The sequence below is a fragment of the Varanus komodoensis genome, unplaced genomic scaffold, assembly GCF_004798865.1.
Source record: "Varanus komodoensis strain SLA01 unplaced genomic scaffold, ASM479886v1 scaffold4, whole genome shotgun sequence".
Lineage (NCBI taxonomy): Eukaryota > Metazoa > Chordata > Lepidosauria > Squamata > Varanidae > Varanus > Varanus komodoensis.
This window is the reverse complement of record NW_025335941.1, coordinates 31,347,269-31,366,591: the sequence shown is the minus strand read 5'-3', so window position 1 is coordinate 31,366,591 and position 19,323 is coordinate 31,347,269. Positions and strand designations below refer to the sequence as shown.

General features: G+C 40.1%; 2 protein-coding genes across 5 annotated transcripts in view; one reads left to right on the top strand and one right to left on the bottom strand.

Annotated features, from left to right (window-relative positions):
- Window positions 1–492: 492 nt before the first annotated feature.
- CGGBP1 (CGG triplet repeat binding protein 1) lies at window positions 493–13,002 on the bottom strand. 3 transcript variants are annotated; one of them, XM_044442242.1, is made up of 2 exons: window positions 12,736–13,002; window positions 493–5,051 (listed from the first exon to the last, which is right to left on the bottom strand). In XM_044442242.1, the coding sequence occupies exon 2, from the start codon at window positions 5,043–5,045 to the stop codon at window positions 4,548–4,550; it is 498 nt and encodes a 165-aa protein (XP_044298177.1). In that variant the 5' UTR covers window positions 5,046–5,051; window positions 12,736–13,002; the 3' UTR covers window positions 493–4,547. The 3 variants fall into 3 exon arrangements, with proteins under 3 accessions (XP_044298177.1, XP_044298176.1, XP_044298175.1); XM_044442241.1 differs by having other exon boundaries at window positions 493–5,054; window positions 12,613–13,001; XM_044442240.1 differs by having other exon boundaries at window positions 493–5,054; window positions 12,736–13,000.
- A 446-nt stretch (window positions 13,003–13,448) lies between these two features.
- ZNF654 (zinc finger protein 654) overlaps window positions 13,449–19,323 on the top strand; it is a 34,059-nt gene continuing 28,184 nt past the window's right edge. For both annotated transcript variants that reach the window (XR_006415827.1, XM_044441494.1), the window contains exon 1: window positions 13,449–13,614. Coding sequence is in view for 1 of the 2 variants with exons in the window: in XM_044441494.1 (XP_044297429.1) it covers window positions 13,483–13,614 (132 nt within the window). In the remaining variant the exon portion in view is untranslated. The remainder of the gene's footprint in view (window positions 13,615–19,323) is intronic.

Here is a 19,323-nt window from a genome sequence, read left to right as displayed (position 1 = left end):
AATGCATTTTTCCTTCTAAATTTTGCCACATGCCTTATATCTCAATTACTTAGGAGACTTTCTCCTGACATTCAGAAGCATAACTTTAGTTCACAGAATCATTATAATGCTAAGAACAGATGCAACAAGAGGATCTGTAGATCAGTGGTAGAGCATATGCTCTGCATGCAAAAATCTCAGCTTTAATCCCTGCCACATCCAGGTAGGGCTAGCAATCCTATTGAAACCCCCAAGAGCTGCTGCCAATCAACACTGACAACACTAGGCTAGATGGACCAATGAAATGGCTCAGCATAAGCAGCTTCTTTTGCTCCAATAGAATACACTGATACAAAACATTATTCTGTACAAACTAGTGGAAAGAATAAATAGACCATGATTATCACTGCCATTTTTCTTAGTGTTATGTGCTATGGAAATCTTGTCCTAGTCTAGGAATGCAGTGCAAGCTGAGCAGTTGTTTTGCAGTTCTAATATGACATTTTTCAAGTAGTACTCATTTTAAAAACTTTATTTTGTAAAGTTAACACAGAACTTTAAAAACACAATTAATACGTAACATGCATAAGCCAACAAAAAAGTATCCTAGCAGCAAATTTAAAGATGAAATAGTATAAAGGGATAGCAAGGTTATTCATACAAAGTGTAACTCTATAAATAAATGGTAATCATTAGCACATTATAGTTGTGTTCCTTTTTTCACTCAAGAAAAAAGTTATCATGGAGATACAAAAATCAGTTTAAGTGCAACAGACAAAATTTTAAAAAATCCTTTGGGTGTTAGGAATTTTTGAGTAGCTTAAGAACATTCCCTGGCTGGAACAAAATAGTTTTGCTTTCTGTTGTAAACTGGGCTAGTTGGGTCAAACATTGTTTCAATCCCTATAACAATAAAGGTGAAAATTTGGAAGTTAGAAGTTCATAAAAAGGACATGTTAACACCTATCTTTCCAATGATTAATGTTGCTGCAGTAAATGTATGCTCTCAGTATCAAATGTGATGTTCATCTGTCTCACAGTCAAACGTTAACACTAATAAGGCTTAGAAAGATTCTGTAGAGAAGTCTTGTGCTCAATAGAATGGTGAAAAAATAATGAATTTCAAGATTCTGATCTTTGCCAATGGACTGTATCCCTGAAGACCAATCCTATGTATTTTTCTTGGGAAGCAAGTCTCAGATAATTGAACATGTCTTACTTTCAGGTTATTGAAAACCAAATCATGTTTAAACAAGACCAATCTGTAAAATATGAAATACTACTACTTTAGCTAAGTAGCATCTACTTATGCATCTACTTATTTATTTCAGTGCTAACATTACATGCACGAATGAAATAATAAAGCAAGTTAAATTAAATGATCCACTGTATACTTTAGAAAGTCTGGCTTTCAACAACTATTCAATTCTGTACAGTCCAAACAATGATTTTTTAAAAAAAATATCAACTATTGTTCACAGACATTGCTTCTTTTCATGATTTATACCAATACCTAGTTCAATGGTATCACTTTGCAGCTTCCTTTCTCCTAGGCAGCTCAGTTATGCATGCTTTTAGTCTTTTCACACTTACAATGTGCTAAGCAGTAACACGCTATGCTTTTGTGGTACGATGTGCAATCTTCAGGCACAGAGGTCACCACAAGAATCACTACTCTGCACATTAACGGAAAATATGAAAAGAAAATGTTCAGTCACACACATGCCTTCTGTTAGTGTGTCCTTGTTACCATGTGAAGCTGCCCTTTGAATGCAAGTAGCAAAGGCATACACGGAAATAACCCCATGAAATACATCACATGCATTTCCCATTGCCTTACACAGAGGGCACCCACTCTATTACTAGACATCATATAGAACAAGCTTATGAATGGGGAAGACAGGTAGTACATATGTATTGATGGCACTGCATTATGGTCTCCTATTTAAACTAACACACAAGAGTTAGCAGATAAACAAAAATAACTATAAAGATTAAATCTCAGGTTTTTAGGGAACTAACCACTTGCTCTACCCATTTCTATCAACAAAGGCAGATAGTTGAATAAGGTTTTTTTTAAAAAAAAGGGTGTCTGCAGAAAAAAACAGTACTTTTTAGATGCTAGCTCTTTAGAAAGAATGTCATATTTGTCTAATAGTAAGTTATTATACGCTTTCTTGAAAGTTAAGATAGAGGCACTCGCGTAAGCTTAAAACTTTACATTGGCATGTTTGCCAATGAAACAGATGTGCCACTCATAGCTGCAAACCCAATATAGCAACCCACAATAGTTTAAAAATAATATTGCACAGGAGTGGTGCATTTCAGTGTTTGAAAACTAATGTGTGGCAAGTCCTGAATATGCTTGCTGTGTGCTAATAGCTATATTTTGCTCAAAAAGTAATTACTAAGTGATCCTTTGTCCAGCTACAAGTAATTAAGCTCAGAACTAACAATGTTCAGGCAAAGAAGAAAAAAACAAGCTCAAAGCTATAGATGAATAGCTATGCGAAATTCAGCATAGACTCATAAGAACTGCAAGGACAAAAGGAAAGAAAGGGGGAAAGACACATTCAGGGAAGGGAGAGGACCCAAATGTTCCTTCCCTAATCTCTGGAAACAATGGGTTAGCTCCAGACTTAGAGGAGACCTGTTGAAACTAGCGGGAAATGGTCATGACACAAATGGGTCAAAAGTAAATATTACTAAATCATGAACCAAACCCTACAAAAATGTTGCTTACATATTTCCATACAAAGTGAGAGCTAAAGATGTTTTAAAGGTGAAAAATACAGTTTTTAGTAAGCCAAGCCAACTCCAGGTTCAGGATGGTGTTCACCAATGCCAAACCTTACTATAAGCCTATTCAAAAACTATGGCATCCTAACATAAAGAAAAAATAGTCATTTTCCTTAAATTGCCTACTCTGCAGTTTTACTCAGAAGAAAGAAATGTGTATTGGAAAAGCAATAAATCCATGATCTAATCCATGAGGTCTTACTTCTGTAGAAGTTCCCCATTCTTTTCTCTCCACTTGATTGGGCTGTGTATTATCAGAATTATTGGCCAGAAGTGGAATGCTATCCAACTTCCCTTCCACTTCTATTAAAAATGTAAAACATCAGGGACATGTTCTAGCCTATTTCAACAAGGACAACTTATAGTAATGCTTAATTCTAGCATTCAAATCAATGAGACCCAACTGGGCTTAACTTTGAAAGGATCATGCATTGCTGATAGTGAATGGGTTAAGGGCACAATCCCATAATGTTTAGCCAGATTGTTTTTTTTTTTTTTTTTTTTACAACTCTCAACATTCCCAGAATGTAGGGAAATGTGGGGCTTTTAAAAAAAGAGGAAAAAAGCCAAGCATTTTTAGGATGATGACCCAATAATATATTAATCAGGGAATTAATTGGGAATTAAATATTCCCAAGAAACTTGTTCTCCTGGGAAAGATTTTCAAACAAGAAAAGGGAATATATATTGAACCAAAAGGTACCAGTAATTCTGTTTCACTCTAGGAAATCATATTACATAGGCTCAAACTGAGCAGAATTCAAGAACATTAGCTATTCAAATAGATTAAAAAATCCAGTTACCTGAGACAGCTTTGAAGTTGAACTTAAGAAGAAATAGAAATGCCATGTTCAACAAAACCCCTCTCAAATGAAGCATTATTTGCAAAGCAACGCCATCTATAGACAAATAAGTGTATAATTTTGCTCTTGGGAGTCCTGCAAATTTTCTCTGAAGAACTATAGTATTGTTAGGGATATGTATATGCTTTTTCTTTATATCCATGAAGTATCTCAAATATTCTTGTTTTCAGGAATTAGTGGTATTCATGGAAGGCTGACTGGAATGAGCATCCAAATGCAGATGCTACACTTTGCTTTCACTGGGAAATACATCTGCATTCTTGACCTACCCACGTGCCCAACTAGCTGGGTAAGGTTTGTGCATCCAGCCAGTAATTAAAAGAAAATTGCCTAAAAGAAAATAAATTACATAGAATCAGGTAGAAAGTGGGTTCAGGATAATTGTCTGCACCAGCAGAACTATGACATCTTCACTGGAAATTAAACTTGTAGGATTACATTAGCATACATAAGTACACTGGAAATAAATTTATACCAAGGATTCAGGCCTAATAAATAGGATATATATGCATACATATTTAAGATTAAAGCCAGAAATTAGACCCTTGGGTCTGACCATACTTGTTTGTTCATTTACCTGATACCAGGTATCAGGTAATGTGGGATGAAAAGGATTCAGAGAAAGTATTCTAGAGTATTCTTTTAGCACTGGGCAATATTTAGCAATTCAGCAATGTGGCACCTTCCTGCCATCTCCCCACCCCCAGGAGTTCAACAACTTTTAGATACAAACTCCTCTAATACTTGAATCAGCCACTGTTTGTTGTACATGGTTGCATTCTGCAATAGATTGTCATTGTACAATACAAAAACCATTACATAACATTGCATGTGCATGAATAGAAAAATAAACCACATCACTGCTATGCAACTGTAATACTCCACACTTAGAACCAAGTAGCCTTCTCAGTGGTCTTCTGACTTGATAAGCTGATGGGTAAACCCATCAGGCAAGTAAGCTTTCCTTAGCTGATCTGCCTTAGGTATGGAGTTCCCATTCTTCACATGGCGAGAGAGGAAAGCACGTACAGCTGGATGGTCAGCCTTTTCAAGGGGAATGCTAGCTTCCAGAAACATTTTTACAAAGTCCTGAATGACACCAGGCTTCTCTGTCTGGGCTGTACTGTTGCACTGCAGAGAGGCAGTCAGAGTCCGTGGCTTCTTCCTGACACTTTGCTCTTCAAACTCCCCCTTGCGTTTAGTGTGAGTTTTGGATTTGAGATGATCATTGATTGCAGATTTGCGGACATGATTCAAGACTACATTGCAGAAAGTGCAATACAGTTTCCCCCCATCTTCATACAGTTCGCTGCCAAACTCTGTTACACGATCCTGAGGAGTCACATACAAAGCCGTCTTAGAACGACTCCGGGAGGGAGGTGGCTTCACATCAAATCGCTCCATTGCCGTCTTCTTTTAAAAGAAAGTGAGAGATGTGTTAAACTTACATTCACATTCACTCTGTAGTCTCAAATATATAGTTAAGTAACCACAAAATAAATTATGTTCCTACACCAAATGTCCTGATAATATACATACCAACTAATTACGTAACACAGAACACAACAAAATATGCTACATAGTTCTGCAGGCAAAACAAATTGTTTATCACAAGACTTGTATACCACACCACAGCATTTGAAAGGAGCAAAATCAAGCAAAGCATCTTACTGGAAGAGGCCAGAGTAGCAGTTTTTACAGTGTCCCTATGCCTATGCTATTCTAGAAAACCTCCAGAGCAGATTTCTAGGAATGTAGGTGGCTACCAGGGGTGGCTGGGTGGGGAGATTATCAAAAATTATCTCCTCTCCTCCATCTACATAATCAGTCAGTTCACAGAGCTCCACTTCACACAACAGTGACTCCATCCCATTCTTTGATTAGAAAGAGTCATGTGTGAGCAATACATGGCACACTAGACACACATGGCTCATGGGCTCTTGTTGAAACCTAGTTTTTCTGAGTTAAAAACCAAACAAACTTAAGCCTCACAGACAGCAGTTTAACTGTATTGGGTTGCAACCTTTGTTTCTATCCTATACAAACAAATTTGGGTGATACCACATGAAAAATACAGAATGATGGGAAGGATAAAAAAGAAAGGAAATATTAAAAACACACACATTCATTTTGATTGCTACCTTTCATTACCTAATCCAAAGATCAAGATCTTCCCAAACTAATACATATTTCTAATAAATATTCCATAGTGTACAGTGATATGCAGTTATCTTGATTAAGAATATGACACATGTTAATTATTTGTAGCTGCAGTTATAAATTCTAACTGCGGTCCTTTGAGCAAGTGCTTGTCATTGCTCTGTTTGGAGTCCTACGTCTAGATATTTGACCCAGGTTTGCTATAGCAAGGCTTTCAGAGAATTAGAACTCAGAAACTTAGTTCTTGTTCCCATTTGCAGTTGAGAAAGGACATTTCACTGCACTTTTGAACATTTGAACTGTTTAAGTATTTTCTGCCAACAGTTGACACTTCCTGTGAGTTTAGAACACACAGGACTTTACTAGACATGACAGCAGACATCTATTTTTAAACCAGTTCATGTATAAAGCAGAATTTATTAATTTATCAACTACACATCTGTACCACCCAATAACCAAAGCTCTCTAGGTGGTTTACAAAGGCTAGGGCTAAAACAAATCTGTCCTCAGGAGTAAAAGTCTGAACTAATGCTTGTCCTCTGCTTATTTTCCTGGAATCCACTACCCCAGGCACTTTCCTCTGTTCTCTGGATGTGGAGCCTAGTTGGGGGAGAAGCAAAAACAACAGACTACAGAGAAATAAATCATCAGATGGGGTGGGCAGGATTCAGTAATTCCCTCCCCATTTTCTATATGATTAGAATAAATACATCTTAAAAACATAGATAACCTGCGGCTATCTTATCTGCTTTTACCCTAAAACTGAGTAAACTGTAGGATTGTTTCACAATGATAACTCTTCTGAGGAAAAGCATAGCTATTGCTGACAAAGACAAAGCATTAGTTCTTCTACTGCACTGTTACATTCAGTTAAGTGTTAAGATAGGTATCTTTGCTGCAGCTGGACCAAAATTCAGCCTTAAGTCAACATATATAAGACAGCATTTAGATGTGCTTCAGACAGAGCCAAATACCCAACCAACTTTCTGTTAGTTTTGAAAAACCAGTAGTGCTCTTAAGCAGATGCACACTTCTTCAGTATTAGTCATGTGAAAAATATTGCAAGATACAAATTATGACTGATCATGCAAGTGTATGCCTGCATTTCTGTTATCACAGCCATTACTGATTTAACAAATACAAAATTCTATACAAGCTTACTCAGAAGCAAGTACTTCTTAAACAGCTATGATTACATGCACATTACTTTAGAGTAAGCACCAATACATGCAATTTGCTTCTGAGTAACCAAAAATTACTCAGTAATCTTCATAGCACACCTCAAAATGATCTAGCATAAGTGCATTATTGTAAGAATGACTGACCAAAGAAACCCCAGAAACAAAAACAAAAAAAAGACCTACAACTTGCAAGGTTCCTCAGCCAGCCATGTTGGCTGGAGAATGCTGGGAGTTGTAGGACATTTCCCCCCCAAGGATGCATAGGGTTCTCCTTTAAGTTATTTCTGGGTTGTTCCTAATTTTGACTTGATGACGATGATGATGATTTTCAAAGCTCCTGGAAATAACATTGTAGCATCAAAAGCATTGCTAAACATTTTACTGAATTGATTTTATTGGGCTAATGAAACAATACATACTGTACTGGGAGAATGAATAAAATGATACTGCTTTTTGTAAAGTTTGATAAAAAAAAATACAAACCCAACTAAAGGGGACCAATATAGTACAAGACCCCCATATCCACTGGTTCAACTACCATGTTTCCAATTAACCACTGCTGACCTAAGCCTGAAAGAGAATTTGTAAAGTGCCAGAGAGAAGTTGTAAAGTGCTTCCTATAAGCGAAAATTCTTGATTTAATAAGGAAAAGAAAAAAATTGCATGCTGAGGTAAGAGCAAAAGAAATTGTGAAAAAATAAATGTATATATAGTATAGCAGTGGTGGTGAACCTATGGCATGCATGCCACAGCGGGCACGCAGAGCCCTCTGTCAGCTTGCGAGCCAAGTTGCCCCTGCATCACCCCAGCAGCCGAGCATCGGATAACAGCGCACCTAGGGGCCATGCGCATGCTCAGAAAGTAGTGGTGCCAGGCAATGATGTCACGAGCCACAACTCATTAGCCACGAATCATCAGAGCTTCTGCATGGTCACTGTGCTGCCAAGGGTATATACATATATTTTCTTGGACTGGCTGTGAGTTGTTTTTTCTAAACTAAAACCACAGTATTCAGGTTTTATTGCAGTGTTGGCACTTTGTGATAAATAAGTGGGTTTTGGGTTGCAGTTTGGGCACTCAGTCTCTAAAAGGTTCGCCATCACTGTAGTATAGTATAGTGCTTGTTATTATCCACAGTTTCAGGCATATGCTAGGGGGCTTGCAACCAATTTGTGCGGATATGGGGGTCCTGCTGCATATGGTTTTTGAGCAATGAAGTATGACCCCTACTGTCGTATTCTGACTCCAACATTAGCAGATGTACAAATCTTACTTGCTACACATGAGTAGAAAGGGAAATTTCCAAATGTTTCTCAGGCAGTTATATTAAAAGGAAAAGGAAGCAAGTGGGGAAATGATACCTGTTTTGACCTGGTTTGCCAAGAGTACTACTGGAGAATTTGCTTGAGTATTCTGCTTAATATTAGTGTTCTGCTTAACATCTCTCCAAAATTTATGTAGATTTACCTATTTAAAATTCTTTCAAAACCCTATTCTTTCAAAAACAGTACATAGTAACTTAAATGTAAAATAAAACCAATACCAATAACATAACCATACAATATACTTTTACAATTAAAATACACAACAGTAAAACCCCAACCTACGAGCACCCAAACCAACATGTTAGGAGGCAAATGTTTGTGTAATTAAAAGAATCTTCAATCTACCATTAAAAACTGGCACACTTGAGGGTTAATTGTGCTTTAAAGACCATACTTAAAGTGCATTATGGTGTGATCCTAAGCCCAGGAATCATGTCTTGCTGAGGAAAGCTGGGAGTTGGAGGGCTTTTTTCTGTCCAGCCATGCTTACGATTGCACTTTAAAGCACTTCTATGTCTACTGTGCTGTGCTGCAGGTAGCAGAGGGATAAATTTTCCTTATCTCAGGTTCACAAGCCTGGGTAATTTAACTTGTGTACAAAAGGCACAATAGTGATTCAAGAAATACTTCACCCCACGTATTCTATCCATAAACTTCTAGTGTTTTTGGATCTTCGTGTGGTTCAAACCATTCAAACATTTTGATAGATGTCTCATACTCATAATTCCACTGTTGTATTAGCCAGCTGTTCTTGATCACCATCCTTTTTAGGTGTGATCCACCTTGCCATATTTGTGAATCATACAGGAATAATGGCATCTATTTGAACATCATCTACCTATCACTTGATCCAACAACTTGCACATTGAAAACACTCCATGGGTTAATTCCTGGTATATTTAACACGTTAGCATCCATAAAAGTAGGACTTGTTTAACAGCACTACTTTCATCCCTGTATATGTCTATCTGGAGATGTCAGCAACATGCCTTCTTTGGCAAACCCTGAGTTATTAGTCTTCTAAGACACATTGCCCCAAGGACTTAGTTGGCATTGCCTCTGTGAGTCCCACTACATACATTACCTCCTGGAACTTCATATATAAAGAACACCCAAATTACCAGTCATCTGTTTGGAGCATTTGCTCAATATGTAAAGTCATCAATACAGAGTAAGGGGAAAGGTGAAATACCTGAAGAGGAGCAACACTGCTCTAACAGCAGATGAAGAATTTCCCACCAAAAAAATTTACACACATTTTACAAAAATTGACAGAGAGTAAAGGATCATGCTGTGGATCAGAGAGAGAATACTCTTGCTGTATGCGAACTCTTTCAACCTCTCTCTCCCTTCCATATAAGCACAGCAGCAGCAGACAGAGATCACCACGTTACCAGTGCATGTTCTTAGTACGGCTACTCAGAATCATGTGTCCCTCAATGCACTTAAATTATGCTTTGATAATAACAGCGGCTGCAAAGAATTATTTCAAGTCTTTTAATTAATTTATTTATCTCCATTTTGCCCAACAGCCAAAGTTCTCTGGGCAGTTTACCACAGCACATTAAAAATACAATAAAATACACCATGTTAAAACATAATAATGTATGCTTGTGGGCAAAATGGGAACTTGAATCTGTGTTAGTACCAAACTGGGTAATTATTCTGAATGAACTAATCCAGAGGGTATGATTGTGTACCTGATATGTTTAACCTAACTGGCCAGATGGCCTTGGATAGATGTGATGCCCCCACTTCCCAAAAGCAAGAAGTAGACAGAGGCACAATCGTATGCTTTCTTGATAGAATCCTACAATTCCCAGCATTCCCCAGCTGGCCATGCTAGACTTTTTTCTATCTAAATATGCACAGGATTGTGCCTTAAGTTAACTAGCAAGGAACCTGTCTAATCATTTTTATCCTGCATTTCTACAACATGGCATGGCACCTGTTCCTGGATCTGAAGCAGAATCATAGAATATCCTTATCCACACTCTTCTTCACCAAGGCACTTCTCTCCTGATTTGGTCTATTAATATCCCATCATATCTCCTGAAAACCGTATTTTTGGATTTGGAAGCTCTGTCGAGTTCCCAGATAACACTACGGTTATCCAACAGTGAGGGCAGACCAGTCTGTCTGTAGTCTAAAGCTCATTTTTATATTCTGTGGCTGAACCTTGCATCCCAGCTGAAAAATTTTTTACTCAAGTCTTTTTTATGTTGTAGTCTGTAGGTACAGATACGAATTGTGACTAGACAGTAGATTTAGGTTGTCTGCCTATTAAAACTAGGAGGTCATCTGATGATGCATGCAATGGCTTTATATTTTTTGTGCTATGGGGTTGCTACAAGATGCTGGATTTTTGCTTTCCACATGGCAGTTTATGGGGAAAAATATGAGCTACAATGAGGCACTGCACTGTTGTAGTTATTAGATAAAACCACAAGGAATTGTGTAGATTCAACTTTTTTCTTTCACACCAACCTTTGCTTTACCACCTAAGAGAGTGAAATTTCAAATGAAAGGAATTATTTTTAGTTTGAAGAAGTACAAAAGAATTCACACATTTTCCTATTTTCTCTATAATTATGAGAACTATAAGCTTTTTGGAAAGTGCAGAATTTGTGTTTAATGATGGCTTACTAAGTGGAAAGCCTGATCCATGGTAATATTTAGGCTTCTGTGTTATGAAATCATTTATTACATTTCTATACAATTCAACAGCTTTCCGGCAGGGTCACAAAACAAACTTAAAACCAAATAATACAATATAGTACTATTGCATGTTTAACACAGAATGAAGTAATACTGTGTGGGGGAATCATTTAATAAAGGACAGCCTTGAACAAATCACTTGTATTCTTGACTATCCTACCTCAGACAGATGCTGTAAGAATAAAATATTATCACAAACTATTGCAAGAATGGGACAGTTCTAGTGCAACTGTCTGCATTTTTACTCAGAAATGAGTCCCGTATTGCAACTTATACTGTGGTATGTGCATAACAAGTTGCTGCCTAGGTCTAACTTATGTTTTCTCGAAAGTTAGTTCCACTGTGTTTAACTGAGTCTACAATCCTGTGCATCCTTACCTAGGAATATGCTGCACCAAAAATGCCCCTAAGACTGCACTGTTGAACTATCAATTGCATCCTTGGTGAATGGATGCCCCCAAATCAAGATGTGTCCAAACATTCAGTGCAGGACAGGAAGAACGGCAGGCACAATATCATCTACTCACTGTGCACATTTTTTGCCTGTTTGGTGAGTGTGTTTCAGAGGGGAAGGGAAAAGGCCCTGAAGAGGCTCAGAATAACTTCTGCAACTTGTCAGGTCTTCTCTCCCTCTGCACCCACTGGGACATCCACTTTTTCTCCTCTCAGAGGTTAAGTTTCCAAAATCAGAGAGGCAGCTGCCTGCAAGGGGAGCTGAGGCTGGATCTCTTCCCCCTTCTAAGATCAAAGCATTGTCCCTGATCTTAGAAGGGTTTAATGACACTTTCACAGGGACCACAAGATTGCTTTCCAAACTGTGATGTAGGTTAGCACATAATCTGAACATTCTCAGATTCATAGATTCTTCACACCACCCACTTCAAGGAAACATGCACATTTCTGTAAGCGTGTGCCAAACTCACTTTCCCTTCCCAGCATCAACAGTTTCTTGGTCAACCCTTAAAAGAAATTTATATTTCTCCAACTGGGTAACCTCATAATTTTCAGGGAAAGGTTTCTTCACCAGATAATCCATTTACACTTTATGCACCTCTATATAGGTTGCTCTGAGGCAAAGAAAAGGGACCATTATAACCAACCCTGCTGAAAACTACCCCCATGAAGGCTCCTACTCCCGCAACTGTCATCACCAGCAGCCATTCCAGCAAGCTGTGCTGAGGAAGATGGGGGGGGGGGGGAGATAGGGCCAATCCACCAGCCCTACGAGACGAATCAACCCCCACCCCAAAATTCCTTTTTCCATGTGGGTTGAGTCTTCTCAGGTGGTAAGCCTGTGGGCAGGGACTGTACTGTTTACTGATTACACGTAAGCCCCTTCAGGAGCTTTCTCTGATTCAGAAGAGCGGGATGCAAGATTTCAAATAAACAAACACACAGGCACGCACGAAGAGTGAGCGGCAATGCGTGTCCTCAAGTCGCCTCCCTGCCAGGCCCTCCTTCAGTTCTGCCTCCCGCGCCTCAGACGCTCTTTTCCCACCACCCCGCGAATGCTCTCAATGTCCCCGTCCCTGCCATTTCTCGAACGCCCCCCATCTTAGCCACTCTCTGCCCAGCCGCTTTGCTCACAGCCTAATGTTGTGCTTCCGCCCTTCTTCTTTTCCTCCCCGCTCATGGGTGGCGAGGAAGAGGAGGGCAGTGCTACTGTCGCTCCCGACGAGACCTCTCCCTTCTCCCCAGACTCATCCTTACAGCTCCGGACAGCACAGCGCTCTGCCCCCGCAACAGCCAGGACACAGCTTCGGCCTGCTCCGCGCTTCACCCGCCAGGCTCCGCGACGGCGCGGAGCAGACTCGGCGGAGCCGCCTGCCAGACAGACGGACCGAGGGGGCGGGGGGGAAGGATGGCTGAACGGAGTTGTTTCCTCCCTCCGGCTCGTCAAGGAAGGCGGGACGTCGGCTGTAGCAACACCATCGCCAATCAAGGCGTTGGTAAGAGCGAGAGGACTCGTGAGAGGGGACGAAAAGCGAGCGCCATTCTCTGTGGCTGATAGTGAGGAGAGTGACAAAGGCTTTCACCAGTCGCTGAGGAGAAAGGACGGAAGTCGTCTGGAAGCGGCGACCCTCTCACAAGGAGAAGGCGGAGATGTTTACTTTGAAGGATGAAATGTGAGTCCAATCGGCAAAACAGGGGCGTGGCTTACTGATTTTGATCGATCCGATTTCTTACCAATCAAAAAGTGACTCTGAAAGTTTAGCGACGAATGGGGAACGGCATTTTCCAATCGGATACGAGAGAGCAGAAGCACTGTTGAAATGAAGATGTTGGGAGGGCTGGAGGGTGAGGGCTCAGCAGTTGATTGGCATGCGAACTCACCAATACGAGCGTGTGATGGGGTGGTGCCGGAACTGAGGAACGCGAGTGGAGGGGTGGGCTATCCGGGCGATCGGGGCGGGGGAGAGAGCTGGAGCTCGGTACGCGCAGGGCGGCCGGAGCAGCATGGCGGAAGACGAGAGCGATCAGGAGTCGGAGAGGCTCGGCGAGGAACTCGAGGCCATAGCGGCGCCGCGACTTCCCGCCGGCTTGTCTCCTGCTCTGAGCAGCCAGTATTATTGTTACCGCTTCTGCCAGGTGAGCAACTGGCCCTGCCCCCTTTAAGCTGACAACTGGGGGGTTGGGGGAGAGTGAGGAGAAAGACGGTCGAGAAGAGATCTGCGAGTGCGTCTGCCGGGGACGGCTTCCCTTCCCCCACTCGGGATGGACCCGCCGCTGAGGGGCGACCTGAGGGACGAGCCTAGAGGAGTGGGGGGGTGTCTTGCCTTACCCGCCCGTCCTTTAATGCTCTCCCACCCCCGCCGCCCAGGAGGAGTGGGCGAGAGCTGAAGGAGAACTCGCCCGTTCTCCCTTGCGGAGGGGGTGAGTTGCTCGCGCTGACCAGGGTTTTCACTTCACGCATCTCTCCTGTCGTCGTCATCTTATTTTTGTTATAAATCTCGCTGCCGAGTCGGAGCGTGACCTTAATTTTCCTCTCAGGTGGTTTTGCCTCACGTCGTTGCCGGGTGGGGGGCGTGGGGAGGGGGCTGGGGAAAGGGGCTCGTTCCCTCCGTCTCTACCTTCTTCCTCCCTCGAGCTCTCTCTGATCGCGCAACCGTTTTCGTGGAGGAGGTGGGCGAGAGTCTCTGTGTGAGGGTATGGTTTGGTATTCCTGTCAGACTAGGAGCCGGGAACTATGTGCGAATACCGAGGCAACAGGGAAGACTGCCCTGATCTTTTTCGGTAAAGCTTTGTTTTTACACTCGTAGCTTTGTCCTTTTTGCTTGTCGGAAAAATGGGTTCCAGAGACGCCCATGTCCGTGAATTCGTGTTGTAGAACTTGTGGCGAACAGCTCGGGAAGGCCTAGTTTTAAGTGGGTGGGAGGGGGAGACCTTGCTTTTGCTGGTTTGGACTTTGTCTATTAACAAGGGAATGGCTGCTTGGGTCTAACTATTAAATGTGCTAACTTGGCTGTTGTTTGTGTCTTATGACACTTCAGAACAATCTGATGCATGTTTGGAAACAAGTCCTGTTACATTCAGGGGAAATTATTTCTAGGGAAGCAGCTCTGTGTATTTCAGAAAAGTGAAATATGTCTTTACAAACAGTTGGCTTAAGCAAAGAATAAAGGGCTTGGCATTGTGTAATATTATGCTGGTTTCTTCACATTTCTATTTCTGAGCATTGTTCAATGAGGTATTTGCTAAAATTTGATAATTTCCTGTCCTAACGTTTGTCAAGCTCATAACTTTAATGATATACTTTAAATTGTCTGTGGAATTCTCACTTAATGCTTAATCATTATGGAGTACATAGAAGTGTTGGCCTACTTCTAATAATGTTTGTAGTAGATTATTGAGATAATGTATATGAAGATGCATGGCTGGCTGGCTGTCTGTCTGGTGAATGCTGGGAGTTGCAGGAGGTTTTTCTGTGTAAACATGCATAAGATTGTATTCTGAAATGATTTGAATATGCTGCATGGGACTAAGTGTTGCTACGTAGTTTGCATTTTGTGCCATGTTTCAGAATTTATTATATGATAATGCAAAGTCAATATTTTGTTTAAAGCTTGGGCTCTACGCTTTTTTTTAAAGTTGCTGTGATACTTGGTTTGCAGTTTGCCACCCTTGTGCATCCTTAAAATTATTTAGACAGCAATCCTGTGCCTAGTTATCTGGAAACAAAATGCAATATACTCAGTTGGACTTCTTAGTAGACATGCTTGGTATTGTGTTATGCTGCATCGTCATTCATACAAAGTTAATGGAAGTTCACACTGACAATCCAGGTCATTTTGTTAGTATATTGCATGTCTGACTTGTAGAATGTAATCTTGTAATTTATCAGGTGTTCTGATAGTTGTATAGTGTGATGCTTGGGTAGAAACCACCATAAAGGCCATATTTGGGTGCTTCTCACAGTTTCTCCCAATAATGTACAGATAAAAAATTTGCAAAAGCCTATGCTTGGAGGAAGACTTTTGATAGAAGCTTACTTGCAAACATCTCATTTATATTAAATCTCAAGTGTTACTATGTGTAATATCAAGTCAGACTTAATAGGACTGAGAGGGATTCCTACAGAGGCACAATCTTTGTTTCACTGTTCTTCCTTGCCCTTTCAACTCCCTGAATTCTACACAGTGAAATGTCAAATCTCACCTATTCCACTGATGCTACATTCCTGTGCACACTTCTCTGGAAGTAACTTCTATTAAACTCAGTGAGCCCTCACTTCTGATTACAAATGTATAGGAGTACATTTCATGAGGCTGCATTAGATAGGAAAAAATGGAATCTGAATGCTAAAAGTTGAAATTGTAAGTAAGCATCACTGATAACTTTTAGATGTTCTTCCAAAACCATGTGTTTGAAGGTTGAATAGAAATCAGTTAAACCTAACTTTCTTTACCTAATCTTTTTTTTTAAGTCTTAGGTTCCCCCTTTCTCTTTAGTCTAGCAATGGTGATTCCCCTTGTACTCAGGATGACCTTCAGTTTTTTCCCTTATCTAGTACCTGTTTTCTAGATCTGTTTTTAGAAAATTTGCAAATTATTGTTTTTCCTTTTTGTTGGTCTTCTATGAGGAGGCATGGACTGTTTAACTGTTTTGATTAACGGAAAGTTTATTGCAAGTTTATTTTTGTATCTTCATTGTTTGTTATCCCATTGACTTGTTCGTAGCTGACTTTGAATTTAAAAATTATTTGATCTGAAGTTTAAAATAATTAAGGTTATGGATTGAAAAATGTGTCACTATATTTTTATTCAGGATAAAGTGATAGTCTAAACAGTCTGAACACTTTACATGTTTTAATACTGTATATGTGGGTGTATGCTTATTACAGAAATGGGTGTGGTAAAGGATGTTTTTTGAGTGAAGTTTTTCATAATACACATTTTGACAAGCAATCCAGTTTAAAAACATCCTGGACATATAGATACCTTGAACTTGAAGGGGGAGATAGGGCCAGTAGGAGAAAAGCAAATACTGAAATAGAACCAAAAGTCATGTGCTGTGCAAGGTTATAATTCCTTTTCCCCCTGTGACTTCTGAGTTTAATTGTTGTATATTATGCAACTCACATTTCCAGTTTTGATGCTGATTTTGCAATTGGATGTTGTGTGACAAACCAGTTTTAAGTTAGCAATGCCTGTAGGTGGCAATGTCTGTAGGTAAAGGATATTCATATTCATTGATCAATCTCTGCAAAATTAAGATTAGAAACTGGTGTTGTAGCCTTGTGACACTTCAGTTTATATCATCATATATCTGATCATATATGAAAACCAATTTCCTATTTTATCATATATAGTGTAATTGGATGATATTTTCTACTAGCACCAAAATACAGGAGGGTAACTTTCAGTTGATACATTTGCAAAGAGTGTATGCTGGGAACCTGAGACCCAACTTCTTCAGTATCCTAGGTTAAATTGTCACAGTACAGGCTTTAGTTCTTTGTGGTCTGTTAAACACTTGCTCTGTAAGGACTGTTTCAAGGCATGGTGCTGGAGAAACCAAAATATGTAATTTTGTAAGGCTGCCTGAACTAGCTGATGGGGCAGCGGGGGGCAGGGGTGAAGTTGTCCTTAGATGATGATATATACTAAAAGAAATGCCAAGTTGTTCAGAGTTGCATATATCTGAGGTCAGCTAATTCATACCTGATATTTTAATATCTGCCATCTCAAAACTGCTTCTTTTCCATCTCTCCTCCCGAGGCTGATACTGTTGGGGTAGGAGTTGTGTAATTCAGCTGTTTTCTCTTGGTCACAACTCCTGTGGGCAGTATGGTGGTGTCAAAAATGGCAATAGATTACTGAAAAATTGATGTTTCTGGGGGGGAAATGCCTATCTACTATATATAGGTTTTTTTCCTAATTAGTCTCAACAGAGCTATCCAGGGGGGAAATTCTTCTGATGCAAATGGAATCCGGATATAACTTATTCTCTGTGCTCTTATGTGATGCTCAAGCCACAGCATTAATTTTATGGAAATTAATAGTGCTCAAAAAGCCAAAAATAACTGGATTTGGGCTTCTTTGCTATTATTATACTAGCACTGGCCCTGCTCAGTGGTAATTGTCATGTTTTCTCTAGGCAATAGGCTCATAAATCCACAGGTTTCTCTTCATCTGATTCTTGACCAACAGATGACAACACTTTAGCCCCTGCAGCAGGTACTACTTTTACAAGGCAGTCCTATTTTTAATTAAACAATATGAGTATGCACTAGCACAGAAATTAGGTGCATGTAAAAAGTTTTATTTTTTTAGAGGAGTACATGGGATGCACATTCAGGCAGCTGAAATCTAATATATTGGATGTACTTGTTTATCTATAGTAGTTTCCAGTGGAGAGGCTCTTCCAGAACATTAGAAGATGTCTTATACTTAGAACTGGTCATTCTAACGCAGTATTACTTACATTGACATTCTCTGGGGTTTCAGGCAGGCATCTTTCTCAAGCCTTACTTGGAAATGCCAAGGATTGAACTTGGGATCTTTTGTATGTAAAGCAGATGTTCTGTTGCTATGATCTGACCCTTCCTCAATTGTCACCTGACTACAAGGTTAGCAAGGCTGGTAAGTGAAGTCCTAGGGCCCTATACAATTTGCTTTGGCAAAACTCTGAATGACAGTTCATTGCCTGGGCAAGGCAAATACACAGAATCATCTAAGGGGGACAAACTGAACTGTTCATCCCCCAGTGTACACCTATTTGCAGATCCAAAATATTATCTGAGGGTCAGTGGAAAGGTACTGAGTTCAGGTGGGGGGAAGAGAGAGGGAGGATAGGGGTTAGGTAAGGGATCAGAAAGAGGAGATAATATGTTAGTCATATTATCAAGTATCTCCTAGATTCATTCGCTTTGTTAATAACCAGGGTAAAGGATGCTATTAGAAAAGAAGACTTCCTTCAGAAAATGGAGGTCTTTCTCGTATGGGGAAAATAAAATGAAGCTCAAAATTCAGAGAGGTCCGCCTGGCGCCGTCGTTATTTGTTTTTCGGCGCCAGGCGAAGACCTTTTTATTCAAGAGGCATTTTAACTGTTAACATGATTGGTTTTATCTGGCCAGGGCGGCTTATTTTATACTGTATTGTGGTATTTTAATTTAATATTTATATTTTTAATTTATATTATAATTATTGTGAGCCGCCCCGAGGCTTCGGCGAATGGGGCGGCATAAAGGTGTTTTAATAAATAATAAATAAATAAATAAATAAATAAAATTGCACAAAGAAATGCATATGAGTTCCAAACAACACCATTTTGAGGAGCATATCGCTAACAACATGAAGGCCAACAACAAATAATTTCTTAAATATTTCTTAAATATATTAGAAGCAGGCAACCAACTAGCAAAGTTATTGGGCAGTTGGGTGACAGTGATGTTAAAAGTGTACTGATGAAGGTTAAAGTAAGTGCGTTTTTAGTTGTCTGGAGATGAAGGGGGTGCCCAGGGGTGCAGCTATAAGGGTGATTAAGAGTAGGGGGAGATGTGGTAGGGGAGGAACATGTCTGTGTAGGACAAGAGTAGACAGGTATCTTATACTTGTCCTCTCTTCGGGTCCCCCCGCCAGCCAAATGGTTTCTGGTAACCATATTAGTCAGCCTTCTGGCCTGTTGGTGCTGCGTTAAATGCCAGGTTGGTCTAAAATAAAACCTCCCTCATCTATGAAATGATTGTTGATGAGAGGGCTGACCTGGTATGTATCATCAAGATGTGGTTTGGAGGGATTACCCTTTTCCAGCTGTGCCTGCTTGGGTACCTGCTTCAGTACCAGCATTGCCTGGAG

Coding starts and splice junctions, on each gene's coding strand:
- CGGBP1 (XM_044442242.1), bottom strand. CDS start 5,045: ATGGAGCGATTTGATGTGAAGCCACCTCCCTCCCGGAGTCGTTCTAAG.